The sequence below is a fragment of the Mus caroli genome, unplaced genomic scaffold (genome assembly GCF_900094665.2).
Source record: "Mus caroli unplaced genomic scaffold, CAROLI_EIJ_v1.1 scaffold_15430_U1_1, whole genome shotgun sequence".
In the NCBI taxonomy this organism is placed as follows: Eukaryota; Metazoa; Chordata; class Mammalia; order Rodentia; family Muridae; genus Mus; species Mus caroli.
In genome coordinates, this window is record NW_018390392.1 from 1 (window position 1) to 26,134 (window position 26,134).

At 39.2% G+C, this 26,134-nt stretch overlaps 3 protein-coding genes across 3 annotated transcripts; all 3 read right to left on the minus strand.

The window, feature by feature from the left end:
- Window positions 1-2,940: 2,940 nt before the first annotated feature.
- Window positions 2,941-3,685, minus strand: LOC110288628 (interferon alpha-5-like). Its single transcript, XM_021154923.2, has one exon. It carries the CDS (start codon window positions 3,549-3,551, stop codon window positions 2,982-2,984), a length of 570 nt encoding a protein of 189 aa, XP_021010582.1. The 5' UTR covers window positions 3,552-3,685; the 3' UTR covers window positions 2,941-2,981.
- A 7,696-nt stretch (window positions 3,686-11,381) lies between these two features.
- LOC110288627 (interferon alpha-4) lies at window positions 11,382-12,025 on the minus strand. The gene has a single exon (XM_021154922.1). The coding sequence runs from the start codon at window positions 11,984-11,986 to the stop codon at window positions 11,414-11,416; it is 573 nt and encodes a 190-aa protein (XP_021010581.1). The 5' UTR covers window positions 11,987-12,025; the 3' UTR covers window positions 11,382-11,413.
- An 11,293-nt stretch (window positions 12,026-23,318) lies between these two features.
- LOC110288626 (interferon alpha-7) lies at window positions 23,319-24,066 on the minus strand. The gene has a single exon (XM_021154921.1). The coding sequence runs from the start codon at window positions 23,930-23,932 to the stop codon at window positions 23,360-23,362; it is 573 nt and encodes a 190-aa protein (XP_021010580.1). The 5' UTR covers window positions 23,933-24,066; the 3' UTR covers window positions 23,319-23,359.
- Window positions 24,067-26,134: the final 2,068 nt, after the last annotated feature.

The following is a 26,134-nucleotide window of genomic DNA, read 5'->3' on the forward strand; positions in this document are numbered from 1 at the left end:
GGAAAGGAAAGGAAAGGAAAGGAAAGGAAAGGAAAGGAAAGGAAAGGAAAGGAAAGGAAAGGAAAGGAAAGGAAAGGAGGGGAAAGGGGAAAGAAAGGGGAAAGAGGGAAAGAGGGAAAGGGGAAAAGGGAAAGGGAAAAAGGGAAAGAGGGAAAGGGAAAGAGGGAAAAGGGAAAAAGGGGGAAGGGAAAAAAGGGGGAAAGGGAAAAAGGGGGAAAAGGGGGAAAGGGAAAAAAGGAAAAAGGGAAAAAAGGAAAAAGGGAAAAGGGGGGAAAAGGGAAAAATGGAAAAAAGGGAAAAGGGAAAAAGGGAAAAGGGGGAAAAAGGGAAAAAGAGAAAAAAGGGAAAAGGGGGAAAAAGGGAAAAAGGGAAAGGGAAAAAAGGGGAAAGGGAAAAAAGGGGAAAGGGAAAGGGGAAAGGGGGAAAGGGAAAGAAGGAAAAGAAGGAAAAGGAAAAGAAGGAAAGGGGAAAAGGGGAAAGGAAAAGAAGGAAAAGGAAAAGAAAACAAGGAAAAGGAGGAAAAGGAAAAGGGGAAAGGAAAGAAAAGAAAAGAAAGAAAAGAAAAGAAAAGAAAAGAAAAGAAAAGAAAAGAAAAGAAAAGAAAAGAAAAGAAAAGAAAAAGAAAAGTTGCTCTAACATATAACAAGGGCACATGCTCCACTATGTTCATAGCAGCCTTGTCAGAAGGCTAACCAGAAGTTGAAAACAACTCAGATGTTCCTTAAAAGAGGAATGGATACAGAAAATGTGGTATATTCACACAATGGCATACTACTCAACTATTAAAAACAATGACTTCATGAAACTCACAGGCAAATGAACTGAACTAGAAAATATCATCCTGAGTGAGGTAACCTAGTCACAAAAGAACACACATGGTTTGTACTCACTGATAAATGGATATTAACCAAAAAGCTTGAAATACTCACAATATAACTCACAGATCATATGAAGCTCAAGAAGAAAGAATACGAAAGTGTGGATGCGTCAGCCCTACTTAGAAGGGGAACAAAATAATCATGGGAGGTAGAGGGGGAGGCACCTGGGAGGAAGAGAGGAGGGGAAGGAAAAGGGGGGACAGTATCTGGTGTGGGAGGAGACAGGTGGAGAAATTCAGAGGGTCAGGAAATTGAACAGAGGTATATAGCAGTAGAGGTGGGGGTAACTGAGGGTAGACATTAGAAAACCCTAGATGCCAGGGAAGCAAGAGATCTAAAGGAAATGCAGGGACAAAGAGTGAAGCAGAGACTGAAGGAAAGGCCATCCAGAGACTGTCTCACCTAGAGATCCATCTCATCTGCAGATACCAAATCTTGACACTATTGTTGATACTAAGAAGTGCTTGCTGACAGGAGCCTGATATAGCTGTCCCTTGATAGCCTCTGCCAGAACCTAACCAATACAGATGTGGATCTTGCAGCATACCATCGGACTGAGCACAAGGACCCCAATGGAGGAGTTAAGGGAAGGACTGAAAGAGCTGAAGGGGTTGCAATCTCATAGGAAAAAAACAATATCAACCAACCAGACTGCCCCCGCTCCACCCCCAAGCTCCCAGGGGCTAAATCACCTACCAAAGAGTATATATGGAGGAACCCATGGTTTCAGCTGCATATGGAGCAGAGGATTGTCTTGTTTGTCATCAATGGGAGGAGAGGCCCTTGGTCCTGTGGTGGCTCAATACTTCAGCATAGGGGGATGCTAGGGCAGTGAGGCAGGATTAGGTGGGTGGGGGAGCACCCTTATAGAAGCAGGGTGGAGAAGGGATAGGATAGGAGGTTTGTGGAGGGGAAACCAGGAAGGGGGACAACATTTGAAATATAAATAGATAAAATAATTTTTAAAAGAAGGCAAAATATGAAATTGGGAGATTATACAGGAGTCCTAAAGGATTCTGGCAGACCTTGCCCTTCTCCCCTAGTCCCTCTGCCTTGCTATAAAGCATTAGACAGGAGTTGTTAAGCTAGCCATCAAGGGGCTATTTACATATTTGCCCACTTAATTCACCTAAGCATGACTACCAAGGTCTAGGTATTAAAGTACTGAAAACCAGCAAACAAAGGCCTCCTTGTGGTTCCCCAAATTAAGCTGTACAATATCAAACACCTCATCCTAACAGAGGTTTCCCTCCTTTTTCTTTCATTAATTGCCATTTGCCTATGGGCCATGTTTGCTTCCTCTCTATCCAGAGGCTGTCCTTTGTGCTCCCACCCCCAGGACAGTATCTCTTCCCCTTCTTCCTCATTCCCTTCCCCTTCCCCCTAGTCCTCCATCACCTGTCCTTGTCTCTTATTCTTGGTCCTTTGTCTTTCTAGGTCAGGTAAATGACCTTTGTGCTAAGAACATGGTTGTGGAGTGTCTTGTAGAAATACCGATCTCTTTACACAGTTTGACAGGAGCAAGATCTTATGCCTGATCCCTGCACAGTGTGTTGTCTGGGCATTCAGAAGAATACGATACACAGGAGAAAAGGAAAGACTTAGGAATTAACCATGAATGGATAAGAAGCTCGAGACAGATAAATCTAATTGGCTGAACACTATGCAATGTCATATGCAACTACAATACTTGGCAGCTTGATTATGTATATAATTTCTTTACTGAAAAATACCAGTATAAACAATATAAAATTTTAAAATAATTAAAGAATGAACAAATAAAACACATTACATTTAGTAATAATTTATAAAAAACATAACTTTACCAAATTATGTGGCAATATATGTTACATCACACAGATAGTTAAATAAGTGAATAAATAAACACAAATAAATAAATAAATACAAGCATACATACATACATGCATACATACATGTATACATAGAAATGAATTGAAGGAGAACAAATGCCTTTGCAGAAATATTTAGGCAAATTGTTTGAATTCCTGCCAAAATGAGTAACAGTTTTGGGATTTCAGAATCAGAGCAGTGAGATGCAGTGTTCTAGTCCAGGGAAGGTCTCTCCACACTTTGTCTCAGGACTCACTCCTTCTCACTCAGGCTTGCCAGCAAGTTGGCTGAGGAAGACAGGGCTCTCCAGACTTCTGCTCTGACCACCTCCCAGGCACAGGGGCTGTGTTTCTTCTCTCTCAGGTACACAGTGATCCTATGGAAGTATTTCCTCACAGCCAGCAGGGAGTCTTCCTGGGTCAGGGGGGATTCCTGCACCCCGACCTGTTGCATCAGACAGGCTTTGAGGTCATTGAACTGCTGATGGAGGTCATTGCAGAATGAGTCTAGGAGGGTTGCATCCCAAGCAGCAGATGAGTTCTTTGATGAGAAGAGGGTCAGGATCTGTTGGGTCAGCTCACTCAGGACAGGGATGGCTTGAGCCTTCTGGATCTGCTGGGCATCCACCTTCTCCTGGGGGAATCCAAAGTCCTTCCGGTCCTTCAGGCAGGAGAGAGGGGAGAGTCTCCTCATTTTTACCAGGAGTGTCAAGGCTCTCTTGTTCCTGAGGTTATGAGTCTGAAGGAGATCACATCCTAGAGAGCAGGTAGACCAGTAGCTCAACACCATCAGGACCATCAGGAGAGCACAGAGCCTAGCCATGGTGAATGTTGCCAATACTCCTGGTCTTCTGGGCTGTTTGGTCCTGATCCTTCCCCTCTAGGTTCTCTGAAGACCATCCTGGGTGGATGTGTCTTAAATAGGGCAAGCACTAGTTTTTACTTTCTGAATGCCCTTCCATCACTTTCCACTTGTCTTTTCACTTTCTTTAACTCATTCTCTGCTTGCGTCTGGATGTTTTTCTAAACCATTGTGGTTTTCATTATTGCTTCCTCGTTCACTGGACCTCACCAAAAGCTTTCTTACATTTCTTTTCCTAATTTGAATTTTCATTAACTGTTACAGCACTGATAAACTGTCCTTACTTGAAATTTACATATTTAGTATAAATCAAAGTTTTCTGTAAAATAGTCTATAAACATTAACCAAATTGATTTTATAATTAATTATTATTTTATTTATATTGCTTACAAAGTATTTAAATCATAATAGAAGGTATGGTTGTATGTTTCTCTCAATTAATATACATTGAAGCAAAGGGATACTTTAAAAGTTCCCAATATTTAAAGTCCTAAATTTGGTTTGTTTGTTTTTTTTTTTTTTGAGTTACCTTCATTAAAAGTAGCATAAATTTCCATGAAGCTTGATTTAATAATCACTGTATATTAGTTATTTATCTGATGATTTTAGTGCCATCAGGAGGATGCAGGGTGCACAAAGCTTGCTATTAAACTCAATGAGCTGAGTGTGAAACCACAGTTGCATTATAGAACCAATGCATGTACAAGAGCCGTCATCACAACATTCACAGCATTACAGGTTTGTGCATTCTCTATCTATCTATCTATCTATCTATCTATCTATCTATCTCTATCTCTATCTCTATCTCTATCTCCCTTTCTCACTCTCTATCTCTTCCCCCCTCTCTTTCTTTCTCTCTCATTCACACACACATACAATCACACAGAATTGCACATTCACGCAAACACTCACTTGTGACAAAGGCACCTCATGTGGGTTATTATCCTCTACCTGCATTCTTCTTTAACACACTGAATTCTTTCAGTTTAAAATTTCTTCTCTGTGGTTATAGCACCTTTTCCCTGATTTTTCTCTTTCATTGCATGGAATGTTGTTCTGATTTTATTTGTTATATTTATACATGGTCTTTTAGCTACCTGTGTCTCTGACTGTCACTTTCAAATCTTTTTCCAGAAATTCAAAACTTTGCTTTTTCTCTCAGAAATCTACCAGGCTCTTGCACATTCTTGGTTTTAAAGCACCTGACAAAAGAAATCCCAGTTGATTTATACTCCTAACAGACCAGTATTTGCTCCCCAGTGTCTGCTTGGAGACCCTCATTTGTTTTTTTTCATTTCTTTTTGTGTCATTTCACAGGACTGAGAATCCAGCAGAAATGGTCATAATGTTTTGTGCCCATCTCAATAAACTGAAGAATCAGAAACTCAGCCTTGTTTCATTTCCTGAAGCAAACAGCACAATCTCCCTTTTTTTACAAGTTAAATATCAGTGTCATTATTTGTCACCCATTTTTTTGTGAATAACACTGTAGTTCATAATTTTTCAGACACAAATATTATAAAATTTGGAGACTTACTTAATAATTAAAATAGGCAATAGGGGAGATAGCTGAATCAGGAAAAAGTTCTTCCGGTAAATGAAGAAATAGCTGATTGGTTTCTGAGAAGTCATGTAAAGGCCTGTCGAGGAGTACATGCCTGTAACCTTGACTCTGGGGAAGAGGCCCAGACCTGTACCTGTAACACTGTATTAGTCAGTGTTTTCCAGAGCACTTGAATTTATAGAATTTCTATCCGTTATACTCTCTATATATATGTATATATATGAAATATACACACATGTGTATTGTGTGTGGTATTAGAATGACTTACAGGATGGGGTCCAACCAATTCATAAAATGTCTGCCTATGAATGTAAGTTCAAAGAATCCAATAATTGTTCACTAGGATGGATTTCTTAGCTGGCATTCACTATGTGCCAGATTCCAATACCATTAGGCTCTAGTGTCAGTGAAGGAATGGATTGCTGGCAAGGGGAAAGCACACAGGCAACAGCAAAAGCATCTTTCTTCATGGACTTACACAGGCTTCCAGAAGAAGGCCTGGCTCATAGCACAGGTGAGTCTTCACACCTCAAAGATCTGAATTAAAGCTGTGTCTTTCCATTTTAGAGATCTTGATTAGGGTGGATTTTCCCACTCCAAGTTAAGCAAATCTTAATCACAGGTGTGCTCCTAACTTTGGGTTGTCAGTTAATTTCATTTTATTCAAGTTGACATCCAAGAACAGCCATCAAAAGATAACAGGCCAGTCAGTCTGAGAGCAATGGTGAGCCCTTGATTAAGTAAAATATCCAGTCACAGAAAATGAAGTCAAAACCTGACATTGATTGACATCTGGCAATAACTGTACAACAAATGTGTCCAATAGAGATTTTATAATCTAAAACATGTAACAACTATTTGTTGCAGTTAATTAAAATTAACTATTTATTATTCATAAAGTGAGTACAAAGTCTACAGCAGGGGCTGGAGAGATGGCTCAGTGGTTAAGAGCTCCGACTGCTCTTCCAGAGGTCCTGAGTTCAAATCCCAGCAACCACATGGTGGCTCACGACCATCTGTAATTAAATCAGATGCCCTCTTCTGGGGTTGTCTGAAGACAGCTACAGTGTACTTACATATATTAAATAAATAAATTTAAAAAAAAGTCTACAGCAATACTGAAAAATAAAAGAACTGGTACAGGTGACACCAGCCTAAAACTCACAATATTTTACAGACCTATAATGATAAAAAGAGCATAGGTTTGGTATCTGAACAGATGGTTGATCTATGGAATAGAATTGAAGACCCATATAGAATTCCTTACACTTACTGAAATCTTATTTTTAAGAAAGAATATAAAAGTACACACTGGAAATAAGAGACCAAATGAATGGTGCTCATCTAATTAGATGGTTGCTTCTACAAGAATAAAAATAGATCCATCATCCTGAAAAAGACTGAAATATCTAGCATCAAGAACCTTGATATATGACTTGATACACTAAATCTGATAAAGGAGAATGTGGTGAATAGGCTTCAACTCATTGGCAAGTGCAAAGGGCTATGGATGTGCTGAACTGTGCATGTAGAAGATAGAAATGGGTGTCACGTACACTCTATCACTCTCTTCTGAATACCTTCCCCACAGTGCCTCACACTGGCCTTGAAGCTTTCTGATTAAGCTAGGATGTTGGCCAGATTATTGGGGTGAACTTCCTCCTTTAGTTAAGATGTTACTGTGTTCTGCTCTATGTCAGTGGGTACTGGTCACTGCAGCTCAAGAATAGCAGACACCGAGAACTGGATATAGCCGTTTTCACACTCTCAATCCTGAAGCTTGACAAACTTGGCAGTCTCTAGCTTACATGGTGTTACTGTACACAGATGTGTCTTCATGGACAGCTGTGTGATGCTCCCTGACTGTAATGTCCTTTCTATGTGGCCTGGGTGTGCATTGAATCAAGTATGCTTATGAGTGTAGGAATGATAGCTCACCTACTGCATTCTCCTGTCTCAGTCTTTCCATTTCTTCTCTTGATTCCCAAATTTTGTTAATAAGAAAAAGTTATTGAATCAAAGGTGTGGAACAGTTCATGTTTGCTGAGCATGTTGATATCTTGAGCTATTTCATATTTTTTTATCATTTAACCATGAAAGTGATAAAAGTTACATTAAAAATAACCACCAAAGAAAGAGTACAGGAAGTCATATCTTAAACATGTTTAGTAGTCACACTAATAGCTATTTATCCAATAATTAAAATCCTCAACAAAGTCTACTTCAATTACAAGATCTGTACTACTGTAACTCACCTTGATAATCACTTGATTTTTGGCAAATACACAAATCACCAATGTATTTCCATATCTATATCTATAGATATAGATATATATCACTTATTCATCTGCTCTCTGTGAGGAATCAGACATGGAGACACTCATTTGGGCATTTTCACCTTCCAAAGAGACAGAGACATCATTCTCCTGCCCATGGAGTCAAGGGCCAGAACAAAACATCAAGGAGGAAGTTTTTGAAATTGAAAAGGAAGAGAAGTTCTAGCATTTCCTTGGCAGTTCTACATACAGATACACATTTCATTCATCTGTTCCAGTGTCCTTCAAAACTCAAAGAGGCTGAGGGGTCAAGAGTCCCTGGTATGTTGAGCCATGTCCCTGTAAATTACAGATCTTGCCCCAATAGACGTATGAACTAAGTTAATCTGCATTGATTTAGAGTGACCATGGCCTGGAACATAGATTCACATTGCACCATGTGCATGCGCCATTGTGGAGTAGGTTACCTGAACTACTGAGGTCACAGATCAAAGACAGTCATAAATCAGCATTGAGTGAACTCAATGTTGCTGGCCTCAGCAGGCTGAGGAGCAGGTGAAGAATCTCTTTTATGGCTTCACATGCAATCTTACAGAATTACGAGCTCAGGGTTGGTTGAATCAGTTTCTCAATGCATTACGTACTGATCAAAGTGATTTGAATTTGACTATGAATCCCTACAGTCCCAAGGGGGACTGCACACAGACCCCTTCTTTTCCAGAGATCTTCAGTTGTAGGAGACTAGAGGGAAAGGGCACAAAAGACCTTTCTATGCATACTTATCTGTCTGTTGTTCAGAAGACATGACCTACAGACCCGAGGGGGCTTTTCCTTCCTGAGTTTGAAGGGAATAGAGTCTTCCTGAAGTCAGTTCTTCTGGGGAAAAGTGTATTTTAGTGTGGATGAAACTCTGCCAGGAAACAGAATTCATAAGGAACTTGCTGGTTTGTTCTATGCATACCAGGCCAGTAGGTGGCTCTCTTCTTCTGTACATTTTTCTCGTGATTGAAGATTTGGTTTTCCTTTCCTTTCTCTCTTTCCTTCCTTTCTTCTTATTTTCCTTATTTCTCTTCTCTTCTCTTCTCTTCTCTTCTCTTCTCTTCTCTTCTCTTCTCTTCTCTTCTCTTCTCTTCTCTTCTCTTCTCTTCTCTTCTCTTCTCTNTTCTCTTCTCTTCTCTTCTCTTCTCTTCTCTTCTCTTCTCTTCTCTTCTCTTCTCTTCTCTTCTCTTCTCTTCTCTTCTCTTCTCTTCTCTTCTTCTCTCTCTTCCTTCCTTCTTTCAACTTCTTTTTCTTTTTTCTGTCTTTCTCCTTTCTTTCTTCCTTTCTTCCTTTCTTTCTTTCTTTCTTTCTTTCTTTCTTTCTTTCTTTCTTTCTTTCTTTTTTCTTTTTCTTTGATGAAACAGCATTAGGTCATTAGAAGAACATTGTTGTAGGTCTAAAATTAAGAGGAAATCCTCATACATGAGCGTTTCATTCAAACCTTGAGCTCCTTCATTCTGGTTTCCACAGTAGTCATGTGTTTTCATAAGAAAAAAAAAACCTCCAGTCAGGAATCAAGATGTAATAGACAGCAGCTGTACAGTGAGCAGAGCTGGGTTATGCAGAGAGAATGAGGAGCACACACTAGGGCTTCCTGCATCAGAGAGGAGACAAGGGCAAGGACACTGAAGGATGGAATCTGGAACAGCAGGTAGGTACTGGGAGTCTATCAGAGAGAAAGCTGTGTGTGCACAGATATGTACATATATATATGTACATACATGCATGCATATATAAAGTTAATGTACTTTAAAAAAGCAAAGCTATGTACATACATACATGCATATATAAAGTTAATGGTATTATAGATCATATATACAGGACATCATATACAATATATGCATTTATCTGTAATTCTGTAATTAATTTCTGTAATTCTGTAATTACTTTCAATTTCAGTCTAACACACTGATACCCATATATTTGTCAGCCATTAATTCTTATTGAATATTGAATTCAGTGATTAATCTTCCGTGGTGCCCTATGTGTCTAGTGGCATAGATGTTCAGTTACTTATGACAGACAGCAAGAGCTTTCCGTTCCTCAACTTTCTGTACTTTTCCATTTGCTTTTTCTTCTTTCCTGAGGTGTTGATTTGATGGTTGATATCTCCAATTCTGTTCTATTTCTCTTCTCTACTTTTCCTAGAAAGAAAACCCTGGTGCAGGTTTATGGCACAGAACTAAAAATACAATGTCTTTGGAAATGAAAATCTAAGGAAGGAACTGATGCATCAACCAAATGACAAAGTAGTAGCAAAAATGTTAGCCACTAAGAAAAAAAATCTATGGCTATTAATAAGATAATGTTATGAAAGTGACTATACTTTCAGGTAGTCTTCAGCATCAATGCAATCCGCATAAAACTTTCAGTAATATTAACCTGAGAAATTTCATATTTAAAATATATGTTGAGCCATGAAGATAACAAAGAACAAAATCAGTGCTGTATTCATACTGTCAGAGAACCTGATTTGAAATTAGAGCTTATGTCTAAGAGAGGGTTCCTGCACTGGCCAATGCTTACCATAGAACCCTCTTACAGTCCTTGACAATGAAAAGAAAGACTCACAACTGGTCACTTAGAAGAAAATAAAGGGCTGATTTCCTGGCCTCAGAGATCATTAAAGAAGAGGGACCAGAAGAATTGGAAGAGCCAGAGGCAGTGGATGACTGCAGCAAAGCTGTGTTCTAAGACACAACAGGGTAGTTACTCATGTGAACTGAGAGTGGATATGACTGAATGAACAACACCAAGCCATACAAAATATCAGCTTAGAAAATGGAAACAATTTCACCCCCAGTTGAGGAACTATGTCAACTGATGGCTGCTAGGAGAAACAGATTCAGGTACCCTCAGGGAAGGGTCCCTAAGAGCGGCTACCCAAGTTCCACAAGATGGTGCTACTCATAGTTCAAAGAAGATGAAACAAAAGTAGCAATGAGGAGGAGGAGGAGGAGCAGGGAGAGGAGGAAGAAGAGGAGGATAATGAAGAACAGTAACAGACAGAGAAGAAGTAGAAAATGGGAAGAGGAAAGGTCCAGGAGATAGAGGATCAGTGGTGTTTCAAGGGGCTAATTTTATACTCATTTCACTTCCCTGGTGGGATTTATTCCTAGGACTGGTTTGTGAGGTTATTATGAGTGGGCTTAATTCCCAGTTTCTTCGTGGCTTGCTTTCTGTGCTATATAGGCAGGCTAGTCATTTTTCTTGATCTTTATTCTTGATCTCACTCATATTTAGAATCAAAACCAATTAAACTCATTAATTATGAGTAGATGATAAGTATATGACATCACAGAAATCAGGTGCTAAATTAATCCAGAGAATATTTTGTCAAATTGGACTAAGGAATATGACAGGAGCAAGATTCTCTGGTTTCTACTGCACAGCATACTGTCTATACATCCAGAAAAATACTGCATACTAGAGAGAAGAAGATAAAAAGATTTAGGGTTTGTCTAAATACTGTACAGTGCATGTATGTATCTTCTCTGATATTTAGAAACTGTTCATTTGTACAATATTTATAATGTAGGCTCTAATGTTAAAAATATTTGATAATGTTAAAGAGATATCAAATTAACTAATCTAAAGTGTCTTATGAATCAAATTTATTTGAATAGAAAATAAGTTAATTACAAATGATAATTTGGTACATCAAAAATATAAGACTGAAATATTTAACACAATGACCTTAAATTATATTAATAGCACAATAAATAAATAAATAAATAAATAAATAAATAAATAAGAAAGAACAAATGGATTCAGATACAAACATGGTTTTGCATATTGAAAATAATTGCTCAAGATTGCTGAAACATCTATGCAGGTTGTTTGTACTCATATATGAAAGTTATGAGAGTTTTTAAAGGAGAGCTTATAAAGTGAGATGCAGTGTTCTGGTCCAGAAAAGTCCTCTCCACACTTTGTCTCAGGACTCACTCCTTCTCCTCACTCAATCTTGCCAGCAAGTTGGTTGAGGAAGACAGGGCTCTCCAGACTTCTGCTCTGACCACCTCCCAGGCACAGAGGCTGTGTTTCTTCTTTCTCAGGTACACAGAGATCCTGTGGAAGTATTTCCTCACAGCCAGCAGGGAGTCTTCCTGGGTCAGGGGAGGTTCCTGTACCCCCACCTCCTGCATCACACAGGCTTTGAGGTCATTGAGCTGCTGATGGAGGTCATTGCAGAATGAGTCTAGGAGAGTTGCATTCCAAGTAGCAGACAAGTCTTTTGATGTGAAGAGGTTCAAGATCTGCTGGGTAAGATCTCTTAGCACAAGGATGGCTTGAGCCTTCTGGATCTGTTGGGTATCCACCTTCTCCAAGGGGAATCCAAAATCCTTCCTGTCCTTCAGGCAGGAAAGAGGGGGGAGTCTTCTCATTTCTTCCAGGAGTGTCAAGGCCCTCTTGTTCCTGAGGTTATAAGTGTGAGGCAGGTCGCATCCTAGAGAACAGGTTGACCAGTAGCTCATCACTATCAGGATCATGAGGAAAGCACAGAGCCTAGCCATTGTGGGTCTTGTAGATGCTGGTCGCTCTCTGGGCTGTGGGTTTGAGTCTTCTCCCACACGTTCTCTGAGAGCCTGCTGTGCACATCTCTCTTAAATAGGGACAAATACAAGTTTCTCCTTTCCCAATACCCTCCCCTTGCTTTCCAATTCTCTTTTCACTTTCTTTACTTCACTCTCTGCTTGTGTCTGGGATTTTGCCCTCCCCTCCCCTGCCCCCTGGGGATGTGGGTTCAATCATTGCTTTCAGTTTCACTACTGCCCTCAGAAAGCTACTCTCCAGGGTTTCTTTTTAAATGACACTTAAATTGTCATTAACCACTACTCCACAGATATACAATCTCTGTGTGAAAACTGCACATTTACTGCAAACACAAAATTTCCCCTATGACTGTATTTTAAAGTTATTGTAATTCATTTTACAACTTTTTTGTTTTATTTATACTATTTACATAAATATTTCTGTCAAAAAGTAAAGTATGGGGGTAACTGGAACCAGTAGGATCCAGGGATGCAGGAAACCTGCCCGACAAATTTTGCTGGTCAGCACCAGTCTACCTTGGGCTCAAACGTAGTGGACAGTCCCATGGTCCCCAGAGGAGTCTCCACTCCCAGGTGTTCTAGCATGTCCAGGATTTTGGGATCACTGTTGAGTAGAACACAACATCTGTTCCAACACCACCAAAAGTGACTGGGACCAGCAGGATCAGGAGATGAAGAAAACCAGCCCAACCAGTGGCTTGGGTTCCTTCCAGTTGGCACTGGTCTAGTTTGGATGCAAACTCAGAGGACAGTCCCACAGCCCCCAGAGGAGGTATCACTCCCAGGTGCTCTAGCATGCCCAGGATGTTAGGATCCCAGGATCTTGGTCACACCAGGATCTCAGGGTTGCAGAGGAAGCTTGACTCCCAGGAACTCTGACACACCCAGAATCTCAGGATCACAGGATGCGGCAATCACAGGATTACAGAGACAGCTGGACTCTGAGCTATTCTGACTCAACTGGGATTACAGGGAGGACAGGCTCCAATCAGATACAGCAAGGGTAGGGAGCTCTTGAGATAATCAGATGGCAGGAGGCAAGCATAAGAACAGAAGCAACAGAAACCAAGTTTACTTATCATCCTCAGAACATTCTCCCACCATAACAAGTCCTGAATACACCATCACACCAGAAAAGCAATACATGTATTTAAAGTCATTTCTCATGATGATGATGCAGCACTTAAAGATGGACATAAATAACTCACTTAAAGAAATAGAGGAGAACAAAGGTAAACAGGTAGAAACCCTTAAAGTGGAAACACAAAAAGCCCTTAAAGTATTACAGGAAAACACAAGCAAACAGGTGATGGAATTGAACAAAACTATCCAGGATCTAAAAATGGAAATAGAAACAATAAAGAAATCACAAAGGGAGACAAGTCTGGAGACAGAAAATCTAGGAAAGAAGTCAGGAGCCATAGATGCAAGCATAATCAACAGAATACAAGAGTTAGAAGAGAGAATCTCAGGTGCAGAAGATTCCATAGAAAACATTGACACAACAGTCAAAGAAAATGTGAAATGCAAAAAGATCCTAACACAAAACATCCAGGAAATTCAAGACACAATGAGAAGATCAAACCTAAGGATAATAGCTATAGACAAGAAGGAAAATTTACCACTTAAAGGGCCAGTAAATATCTTCAACAAAATCATAGAAGAAAACTTCCCCAACCTAAAGAAAGAGATGCCCGTGAACATACAAGAAGCCTACAGAACTCCAAATAGTTTGGACCAGAAAAGAAATTTCTCCCACCACATAATAATCAAAACACCAAATGCACAAAACAAAGAAAGAATGTTAAAAGCAGTAAGAGGAAAAGGTCAAGTAACATATAAAGGCAGACCTATCAGAATTACATCTGACTTCTCCCCAGAGACGATGAAAGCCAGGAAATCCTGGGCAGATGTCATACAGACCCTAAGAGAACACAACTGCCAACTGAGACTACTATACCCAGCAAAAATCTCAATTACCATAGATAGAGAAACCAAGATATTCCATGACAAAACCAAATGTACACAATATTTCTACAAATCCACCCCTTCAAAGGATAATAAATGGAAAACAACAACATAAGGAGGGGATCTACATCCTAGAATAAGCAAAATAATAATAATAATAATAATAATAATAATAATAATAATAATAATAATCTTCCAACAAACCCAATAGAAGATAACCACACAAACATAAAAATAATATCAAAAATAACACGAAGCAACAATCACTATTACTTAATATCTCTTAACATCAATGGACTCAATTCCCCAATAAAAAGGCATAGACTAAAAGACTGGATACATAAACAGGACCCAGCATTTTACTGTATACAGGAAACACAATTCAGTGTCAAAGACAGATACTACCTCAGAGTAAAGAGCTAGAAAACAATTTTCCAAGCAAATAGTCCCAAGGAACAAGCTGGAGTAGCTATTCTAATATTAGATAAAATCGACTTCCAACAAAAAGTTATCAATAAAAATAAGGAAGGAGCCTTCACACCCATCAGAGGAAAAATCTACCAAGAAGAACTCTCACTTCTGAACATCTGTGCTTCAAATGAAAGAGCATCCACTTTCATAAAAGAAACTTTACTAAAGCTGAAAGCACACATTGTACCTCACACAATAATAGTGGGGAACTTCAACACCTCACTCTCAATGATGGACAGACCAGAGAAACACAAACCAGAGACACAGGGAAACTAACAGAAGTTATAGAGCAAGTGGATTTAACAGATATCTATATGACATTTTATCCTAAATCAAAAGAATATATCTTCTTCTCAGCACCTCATGGTACTTTCTCCTAAATTCACTGTATAATTGGACAAAAAACAAGCCTCAAGAGATACAAAAATATTGAAATAATCCCAGGCATCCTATCAGATTACCATGAATTATCTTCAGTATGATTGTCTTCAATAACAACAAAAACAACAGGAAGCCCAAATACACATGGAAGCTGAACATCTTTCTACTCAATGATAATGTGGTCAGGGAAGGAATAAAGAATAAAATTAAAGACTTTTTAGAATTTAATGAAAATGAAGGCACGACATACCCAAACTAATGGGATACAATGAAAGCAGTGCTAAGAAAAAAACTCATAGCTCTGAGGGCCTCCAAAAAGAAACCTGAGAGAGCATACACTAGCAGCTTAGAAGTTGAAAGCCTTAGGAAAAAAAGAAGCAAATACACACAAGAGGAGAAGACCACAAGAAATAATCAAATCAGGGCTAAAATCAGGGCTGAAATCAACCAAGTAGAAACGAAACAAACTGTACAAAGAATCAACAAAACCAGGAACTGGTTCTTTGAGAAAATCAACAAGATAGATTAAACCCTTAGCCAGACTAACTAGAGGGCCCAGAGACAGTATCCAAATTAACAAAATTTGTAAGAAAAATGGATATGTCAAAACAGAAACTGAGGAAATTTAAAAAATCATCAGGTCCTACTACAAAACCCTATACTCAACAAAACTGGAAAATCTGAATGAAATGGCCAGTCTTCTAGCAGATACAAAGTCCCAAAGTTAAATCAGGATCAGGTAAGACACCTAAACAGTCCTGTAACCCCTTAAGGAAATAGAAGTAGTCATTAAAATTCTCCCAACCAAAAAAAATCCCAGAACCAGATAGGTTTAGTATAGAATTATATCAGACCTTCAAAGAAAACCTAACACCAGTACTCTTCAAACTATCCCACAAAATAGAAACAGAAGGAACATTACCTAATTCGTTCTACAAAACCACAGTTATACTGATATCTAAACCACACAAATACCCAACAAAGAAGGAGAACTTCAAACCAATTTCGCCTATGAATATCAATGCAAAAATACTCAATAAAATTCTCACAAACCACGTCCAAAATCACATCAAAAGAATCATTCACCATGATCAAGTAGGCTTCATCCCAGTGATCCAGGGATCATTCAATATATGGAAATCCATCAACATAATCCACTATATAAACAATGTCAAAGAAAAAAAAAAACACATGATCATCTCATTAGATGCTGAAAATGCCTTTGACAAAATACAACATTCCTTCATGTTAAAAGTCTTGGGAAGATCAGGAATTCAAGGCCTATACCTAAACATAATAAAAGCAATACACAGCAAATCAATAGCCAACATCAAACTAAATGGAGATTAACTTGAAGCAATCCTACTAAAATTAGGGACTAGACAAGGCTGCCCACTCTCACTCTATCAATTCAGTATAGTACTTGAATTTCTAACTAGAGCAATTAAACAACAAAAGGAGGTCAAGGGTATACAAATTGGTAAGGAAGAACTCAAGATATCACTATTTTTGGATGATATGATAGCATATGTAAGTGACCACAAAAATTCCACCAGAGAACTCCTACAACTGATAAACAACTTCAGCAAAGTGCCTGGATATAAAATTAACTCAGACAAATCAGTAGCCTTCCTTTACAAAAAGGAAAAATGGGGTGAGAAAGAAATTAGGGAAATCACACTCTCCACAATTGTTACAAATAATATAAAATATCTTGATGTGACTCTAACCAAGCACGTGAGAGATCTAACCAAACAAATGAAAGATCTATACAACAAGAACTTCAAGTCTCTGAAGAAAGAAATTGAAGAAGACCTCAGAAGATGAAAAGATCTCCCATGCTCATGCATTGGCAGGATTAATATAGTAAAAATGGCCATCTTACCAAAAGCAATCTACAGATTCAATGCAATTCCCATCAAAATTTCTACTCAATTCTTCACAGAGATAGGGCAATTCTCAAATTCATCTGGAGTAATAAAAAAACCAGGGTAGCAAAAACCATTCTCAACAACAACAAAAAACTTGTGGTGGAATCACCGTCTCTGACATCAAGCTATACTACAGAGCAACTAAAGAAATGTTCAACATCCTTAGACATCAGGGAAATTCCAATCAAAACAACTCTGAGATTCCACCTCATACCAATCAAAATGGCTAAGATCAAACCTCAGATTGTAGCTGGTGTTGGCAAGGATATGGAGAAAAAGGAACACTCCCCTATTCCTCATGGGATTACAAGCTGGTACAATGACTCTGGAAATCATGTTGGTGGTTCCTCAGAAAAATGGAAAGAGTTCTACTTGTGGATAGAGCTATACCACTCCTAGGCATGTTCTTGAAGATGCTCCAACATATAACAAAGACTCATGCTCCACTATGTTTGTAGCAGCCTTATTTATAATAATCAGAACCTTGAAACAACCCAGATGTCCCTCAACAGAGGGCTAGATACAGAAAATGTGGTACATTTATACAATGGAGTACTACTCAGCTATTCAAAACAATGATTTCATGAAAGTCACAGTCAAATGCATGGAACTAGATAATATCATCCTGAGTGCAGTAACCAACTCTCAAAAGAACACACATGGTATGTACTCACTGATCAGTGGATATTAGCAAAAAAGCTTGGAATATTTATGATACAACTCACAGACTATATGAATCTCAAGAAGAAAGAAAACCAAAGTGTGGATGCTTCAGTCCTACTTAGAAGGGGAAACAAAATAATCATGTGAGGTAGAGTGAGGGAGGGACCTGGTAGGGAGAGAGGAGGAGGGAAAGGGGGAAGCAAAGGGTGTGGGAGGATACTGGGGAGTAGTACAGAGGGTCAGGAAATTCTTTGGAGGTATGTAGTAGTGGGGAATGGGGAACTAGAAGTAGCCATTAGAAAATCCCAGATCCTAGGGAAGCAAGAAGTCTAAAGGAAATGCAGGGGCATAGAGTGGAGCAGAGACTGAAGGAAAGGCCATCCAGAGACTGCCCCACCTAGGGATCCATCTCATCTCCAGACACCAAACCCAGACACTATTGCTGATGTCAAGAAGCACTTACTGACAGGTGTCTGTTATAGCTGTCCCCTGAGAGGCTCTGCTACAGCCTGACCAACATAGATACAGATGCTCACAGCCAACCATCAGATTAAGTATAGGGAGCCAGGTATCCCAGTGAAATAGTTAGGGGAAGGACTGGTGAATCTAAAGGGCTTTTCAACCCCATAGGAAGAACAATATCAACCACCCAGACTGCCCCCCCTCAAGAGCTCCCAGGGACTAAACCACCAACCAAAGAGTACATATGGAAGAACCCATGGCTCCATCTGCTTATGTGAGCAGAGGATTGCCTTGTCTGGCATCAATGGGAAGGGAGGCCCTTGGTCCTGTGGAGGGTCAAGGCCCTATCATAGGAAGGTGCTAGATCTGTGAGACAGGATTGGGTTGGTGTGTGTGTGAGCACCCTTATTGAAGTGGGGGTGTGTGTTAGGGGGTTGGTGGAGAAACTGGAAGGGAGACAACATTTGAAATATAAATAAAGAAAGAAATAATTTTTAAAAAGAAGGCAACACATGAAATTGGGAGGGAAATCTGGAGTCCTAAAGGATACATTTTATACAGATATCACATCCTTGCTTATGTTTATCCCAAAGGATATTTCTTGAGGCCCTTATGACTTTGTGGATTCTGAGAAATCAATCAGCTATTTCTGCATTTACTTGAAGAAAGTTCCTGCCTCGGCTATCTCCTTTTTGAGTATTTTAATTATTTAGTAAGTCTCCAAATACTTACCATATTTGTATTTGGAAAAGCACGAGCCATAGCTATATGCAGAAAAATTAGGGGACAAATAATGACACCGATATTTAACTTGTAAAAAAGGGAGAGTGTGCTGTTTGCTTTAGGAAATGACATAAATAAGGCAGAGTTTCAGGTTCTTCAGTTTATTGGGAAGGACAAAACATTATGAATAGTCTTGGTGGATTTTCAACCCTGTAAAATTACACAAAAAGAAATAAAAAACAAAATGAGGGTCTTCAACAGACATGGTGATGTGAATACTGGTTGGTTCAGATCAGAAATCACCCAGGATTTCATTTGTCAGATGCTTTGGAATCAACAATGTGAAATAGCCTTGTAGATTTCTGGGAGGAAAAGCAAAGTGCTGAATTGCTTGTAAAAGATTTGAAATCAATAGTCAGAGACAAAGGTAGCTACAAGATCATGTACCAATATAACAAAATCAGAGCAACATTTCATGCAATGAGGGAGAAGATCATGGAAAACTCTTTACTCAGAAAAGAAATCTTATACTTGAAGAATTCAGTATGTCAAAGAAAAAAAAAGACAGAGGTTCACAGCCCACATGAGGTGCTATTTCTCTTCTCTACTTTCCTAGAAAGAAAACCCTGCTGTTGGTTTGTGGCACTGAACCAAAAATATGACATTATTGGAAATGAAAGCCGAAAAAGGAACTGACGTGTCATCTAAAGGACAAAGTAGTAGCAAAAATGTTAGGTACTAAGATAATTAGGACAAGATCTAAGGCCATTAATAAGATAATGTGATGAAAGTGACTATGCTTTCAGGTGTGATCTTCAGTGTCAATGCATATAAAACTTTCAGTAATATTTTTCTCAGAAGTATCACCTTGATATCACTTGATTTTCTGCAAATACACAGACCACCAATATATGTCCCTATCACATATAATCTTTTTACCTATTTCGCTGCTCCCACTGAAGAATCAGACATGGCAACATTCATATAAATATGTGCATTGCCCAAAGAGACAGAAACATCTATCTCCTGACCATGGAGTCAGGGGGAAAATGAAAAGCATCAAGGAGGAATTGCTGTAATTGACAGATTAGTCTTAAGAGGAGTTGATGAAGTGCTAGCGTATCCTTGGTAGTCCTACACAGATACACATTTCATTCATCTGTTCCAGTGTCCTTCAAAACTCAAAAACTCTGAGGGTCAAGAACCCCTGATATGCTGAGCCATGTCCCTGTAAATCACAGAACTTGCCCCAATAGACATATGAACTAAGCTATTCTGCTTCAATTTAGAGTGACCATGGCCTGGTCACAAATTCACATTGCACTATGTGCATGTGCCATTAGGTTACCTGGACTACTGAGGTCACAGATCAAAGACACTCATAAATCAGTGCATTGACTGAACTCAGCCTGCTGGCCTCAGGAGGCAGAGCTGCATGTGAAGAATTTCTTCTATGGGTTCACATGCCATCTTACAGAATTCCTACCCTGTGATTGGTTGTCTCAGTTTCACAGTGTATTGCCTACTGATCATAAGGGTGTGAGTTTCTCTGTGAATCCCTACTAGGTGGACTGCACACAGACCCCTCCTTCTCAAGATCACTTTGTTTATAGGAGGCTAGAGGGAAAGGACACAAAAGACCTTGTTATGCATACTTATCTGTGCATTGTTCAAAAGACACGGCCTGGGGAATGGAGAAGATTTCCCTTCCGAAGATGAATTTGAAGGGAATGGACTCTTCCTGAAGTCGTTCATCTTGAGAAAAGTGTGTTTCCATGAGGAGGAAACTCTGCCAGAAAACAATTCTGTAAAGAACTTGACCGAGTTGGATTAGGTTTGTTCATTGCAGGCCAGGCCAGTAGGTGGAGCACTTCTTCTCTAAAACTTTCTAATAATTGAATATTCGGTTTCCTTTTCCTTTCTCTCTTTACATCCTTTCTTCTTTCTTCCTTCGATCCTTCCTCTTTACTCCTTTTGCTCAGAACTTCCTCCCTTCCTTTCTTTTTTCTGTCTTTCATCTTTTTTTGTTTTTCTTCTATTTTGTTAAAGGAGAAAGCATTAGGTCTCTAGAAGGTAATTGTCTAAGGTCTAAAATTAAGATGAAATTCTTATACATGAGAGATTCATTCAGACCTTGAACTCCTTCATTCTGGTTTTCACAATGGTCATGTGTTTTCAAAAATAAAAGCTCAAGTCAGGAATCAAGATGAAATAGAGAGCAGCTGTACTGTGAGCAGCGTTGGGTAATGTGGAGAGAATGAGGAGCGCACAGTGGGGCTTCCTTGCATCAGGGAGTGGGAGACAAGAACAGTGACACTGAAAGATGGGGTCTGGGACAGCAGGGAGGTACTGGGGGGTTATCAGAGAGAAAGCTGTGTGTGTGCACATATGAACATATACATTTACACATATATATGCATATATAAAATTAGTACTATATACATCATATATACAGGACATCATATATGATATATACATTTATCTGTAATTCTACTTTCAGTCTCAGTGTAACACACTGGTGCCCATATGATATATTTGTCAACCATCAATTCTTATTGAATATTGAATTCAGTGATTAATCTTCAGTGCCCAATGTGTTTAATGGTATAGTTGTTCAGTTACTTGTAACAGACAGAATGGCTTTCAGTGCCTCAACTCTCTGTACTTTCCCATTTACTTTTTCTTCTATCATGAGGTGTTGGTTTGATCGCCAAAGTCTCCAATTCTGTTCTACTTCTCTTCTCTACTTTCCGAGAAAGAAAACCCTGATGTTGTTTTGAAGCACTGAACCAAAATATGACGTTATTGGAAGTGAAAGCTGAACAGTGAATTGACTTGTCATCTAACAGACAAAGTAGTAGCAATAATGTTATGTACTAAGATAATAAGGACAAGATCTATGGCCATTAGCAATATGTTATGAAAGTGACTATGTTTTCACTTGATCTTCAGTGTCAATGCAATCCATGTAAAATTTTCAGAAGTATTTTGCTCAGAACTATCATATTTAAAAAATGTGAAGCCATCAGGATAACAATGAATAAAGAAGTGTTGTGTTTATGCTGTCACAATACCTGATTTGGAAATAGAACTTACACTATAGAGAGGGTTCCTGCAGAGGCCAATGCTTACAAGAGAAACCTCTAGCAGTCCATTCCAATGAACAGAGAGACTCTCAACTGGTCACTAGGCAGGAAAAAAAAAGAAAAAGGCTGACTTCCTCACCTCAGGGATCTTTTGAGAGGGAGTAGAAGAATTGGAAGAGCAAGAGGCAGTGGATGACTGCAGCAAAGATGTGTTCTTAAACACAATGGGGTAGTTACTCATGTGTATTGAGAGTGGCAATGACTGAATGAATAATAGCAAGCCAGACAAAATATGAGCTTGGAAAATAAAGGCAAGTCGATCACCAGTTAAGGAACTATGTCCACTTATGGCTGCTTGGAGAAACAGATTCGGGTATCCTCAGGGTTGAGGCCCCCAGAGAGATCAATTACCCNTGTTCCAGAGATGGTGCTGTATCATGCACAACTAGTTGTTCAATGAAGATGGAGCAAAGGAGGAAGAGGAGGAGGAGGAACAGAGAGAGAAGTAGAAAATGTGAAGAGGTAGGGTCCAGGAAATGGAGAAAGAGTAGTGGAGTTTCAGAGGGTAAATTCTAGAGTCATTTCAGGTTCCTCATGAGATTCACTACCAGGACTGGTATAGGAGTCTTATTACAAGTAGAGCTAATTCCCAGTTTCTTCTTCTCCTGCTTTTCTGTGCTGTATAGGCAGGCTACTCCTTTTTCTTGACCTGTTTTGCATTGCTATACATGATCTTCCTCATACTTAGAACACTAAACAATTACACTCATTAGCAGTAAGGGTAGATGATCCATATATGACATCAAGGAAATGAGATGCTAAATGAATCCAGGGAATATTTGGTCAAAGTGAACCAAGGAATATAATAGGAGCAAGATTCTCTGGTTTAGCCAGGTAGTGGTGGCACATGCCTTTAATTCCAGCACTTGGGAGGCAGAGTCAGGTGGATTTCTTAGTTCAAGGCCAGCCTGGTCTATAAAGTGAGTTCCAGGACAGCCAGGGCTACACAGAGAAACCCTGACTCAAAAACAAAACAAAACAAAAACAAACAAACAAACAAAAAGATTCTCTGGTTTTCTACTGCACAGCATGCAGTCTATACATTCCGAGGAACACTACATGCAGAGAAGAAGGTGTATATATTTAGTGTTTGTCTCAGTACTGTGCAGTGTATGTGTCTACCCTCTCTGGTGTTTGGAAACTGTTCATTTGTACAATATTTATGCAGTATGCTCTAATGTTAAAAATATTTGATAATGTTAAAGAGATACCAAATTAACAAATCCCAAATGACTTAAAATGCAAATTTATTTGAATACAAAATAAGTTAATTGCACATAATAAGTTGCTAAATTAAAAATATAAGACTGACGATTTAACATAAATACCTTAAATTATTAATAGCAGAATAATAAATAAATAAATAAATAAATAAATAAATAAATAAATGAACAAACAAGAAAGAACAAATGGATTCAGATACAAACATGGTTTTACATATTGAAAATAATTGCTCAAGATTGCTGAAACATCTATGCAGGTTGTTTGTACTCATATGTGAAAGTTATGAGAGTTTTTAGAGGAAAGCTTATAAAGTGAGATGCAGTGTTCTGGTCCAGAAAAGTCCTCTCCACACCTTGTCTCAGGACTCACTCCTTCTCCTCACCCAATCTTGCCAGCAAGTTGGCTGAGGAAGAGAGGGCTCTCCAGACTTCTGCTCTGACCACCTCCCAGGCACAGGGGCTGTGTTTCTTCTCTCTCAGGTACACAGTGATCCTGTGGAAGTATTTCCTCACAGCCAGCAGGGAGTCTTCCTGGGTCAGGGGAGGTTCCTGTACCCCTACCTCCTGCATCAGACAGCCTTGCAGGTCACTGAGCTGCTGGTGGAGGTCATTGCAGAATGAGTCTAGGAGGGTTGCATTCCAAGCAACAGATGAGTCCTTTGATGTGAAGATGTTCAGGATCTGTTGGGTCAGCTCACTCAGGACAGGGATGGCTTGAGCCTCCTGGATCTGCTGGGCATCCACCTTCTCCTGTGGGATTCCAAAGTCCTTTCTGTCCTTCAGGCAGGAGAGAGGAGAGAGTCTCCTCATTTTTACCAGGAGTGTCAAGGTTCTCTTGTTCCTGAGGTTATGAGTCTGAGGAAGGTCACATCCTAGACAACAGGTTGGCCAGTAGCTCATCACCGCCAGGACTATTAGGAAAGCACAGAGCCTAGCCATGGTGAATGTTGTCAATGCTTCTGGTCTTCTGGGCTGTTTGATCCCGATCCTTCCCCTCTAGGTTCTCTGAAGACCATCCTGGGTGGATGTGTCTTAAATAGGGCAAGCACTAGTTTTTACTTTCTGAATGCCCTTCCATCACTTTCCACTTGTCTTTTCACTTTCTTTAACTCATTCTCCACTTGTGTTTGGGCATTTTTCTAACCCATTGAGATTTTCATTATTGCTTCCTCTTTCACTGCTCCATACCCAAAGCTGGTTTTGAGNGTTTTTCTTCCTAATTTGAATTTGTATTAACTGTTCCAGCACCAATAAACTGTCTTTGTTTGTAATTTACATATTTATTGTAAATCAAAATTTCTTGTAATATATTCTGTAAACCTTAACTATATTGAATTGACAATTATTGTTTTGTTTGTATTGTTTACAAANTATGTAAATAATAATGCAAGGTATTGTTTCAAGTGTCTCTCAATTAATATACATTGAAGTAAATGTATACTCTAAAATATTTAAAGTCCACTGGGCAGTGGTAGTGCACACCTTTAATCCCAGCACTTGGGAGGCATAGGTAGACAGAATTCTGAGTTTGAGGCCAGCCTGGTATACAAATTGTGTTCCAGGACAGCAAGGACTCTACAGAGAAACCCTGACTCAATAAAACAAACAAACAAAAAAAATAAGTCCTCAAGTTGGGTTCTTTGAGTTACCTTCATTAAATGTTATATAAATTTATATTAAATTTAATTTAATAATCAATGCATGTTAGCTACTTATCTGATGATTTTAGGGCCATCAGAAGGATGCAGAGTCCAGAAACGCTCACTGGTAAACTTGAGCTGAGTGTGCGTACTGGAACCCACGGATGCAGTAGAGAATCAGTGCATGCACAGGAGCCCTCACCACAACATTCACAGCACTTTAGGCTGTGCATATGCATGCTCTGTCTCTGTCTCTGTCTCTGTCTCTGTCTCTCTGTCTCTCTCTTTCTCAATCTGTCTCTCTCTCTGTCTCTCTCTGTCTCTCTCTATCTGTCTCTCAGCAATAGCAGACACAGAAACCTGGATATGGCCATGTTCACTCTCAATCCTGAAGCTTGACAAACTTGGCAGTCTCCAGCGTACACAGTGTTACTGTACACAGATGTGTCTTCATGCTGTGTGATGCTCATCGATTCTAAGGTCCTTTTTATATAAACTGAGTGTGCATTGAATCAAGTCTGCTTATGGGTGCAGGGATGATATAGTCCAGTAGTTTCTCACCTACTGCATTCTCCAGTCTCAGTCCTTCAATTTCTCTGTGTTTATTCCTACAGTTTATTTATTAAAGATGAGGTATTAAATTAATAACGACGAGGTGGACCTCAATATAACATCACATATTTTCTGAGCAGGTTTATATGTGGAGCTATTTCATAACATTTTTATGATATAAACATGAGCGTGATGAAAGTTACACTGAAATAACAAACAAATAACAATACAGGTAAACATGACTGAAACAGGTTTAGAAGTCACAGCATCAGTCATTTATCCAATAATTACAATCCCCAACACAGTCTGCTTCAATCACCAGATCTGCAGCTCACCTTGATATCACTTAATTTTCTGAAAATACACGGATCACCAATATATGTCCCTATCACATATAATCTTTTAAAATATTTCTCTGCTCCCACTGAAGAATCAGACATGGCAACACTCATATAAGCATGCTCATCACCCAAAGAGACAGAAACATCTATCTCATGACCACAGAGTCAGGGGAAAAAACTCAAGGATGAATTGTTTTAATTGACAGGTTAGTCTTAAGAGGAGTTGATGAAGTGCTAGCACATCCTTGGTAGTCCTACATACAGATACACATTTCATTCATCTGTTCCAGTGTCCTTCAAAACTCAAAAACTCTGAGGGTCAAGAGCCCCTGATATGTTGAGCCATGTGTCTGTAAATTACGGAACTCCCCCCAATAGACATATGAACTAAGCTATTCTGCTTCAATTTAGAGTGACCATGGCCTAGTCACAGATTCCATTGCACTATGTGCATGTGACATTTTGGAGTAGGTTACCTGAAGTACTGAGGTCACAGATCAAAAGAAATCATAAATCAGTACATTTGTCAAACCCACAGTTGCTGGCCTCAGCAGGCAAAGCAGGCAAAGCATTTCTCTTCTATGGGTTCACATGCAATCTTACAGAAT

Excerpts from the sequence above, each read along its gene's own strand:
- LOC110288628 (XM_021154923.2), bottom strand. The coding sequence starts at position 3,551 with ATGGCTAGGCTCTGTGCTCTCCTGATGGTCCTGATGGTGTTGAGCTAC.
- LOC110288627 (XM_021154922.1), bottom strand. The coding sequence starts at position 11,986 with ATGGCTAGGCTCTGTGCTTTCCTCATGATCCTGATAGTGATGAGCTAC.
- LOC110288626 (XM_021154921.1), bottom strand. The coding sequence starts at position 23,932 with ATGGCTAGGCTCTGTGCTTTCCTAATAGTCCTGGCGGTGATGAGCTAC.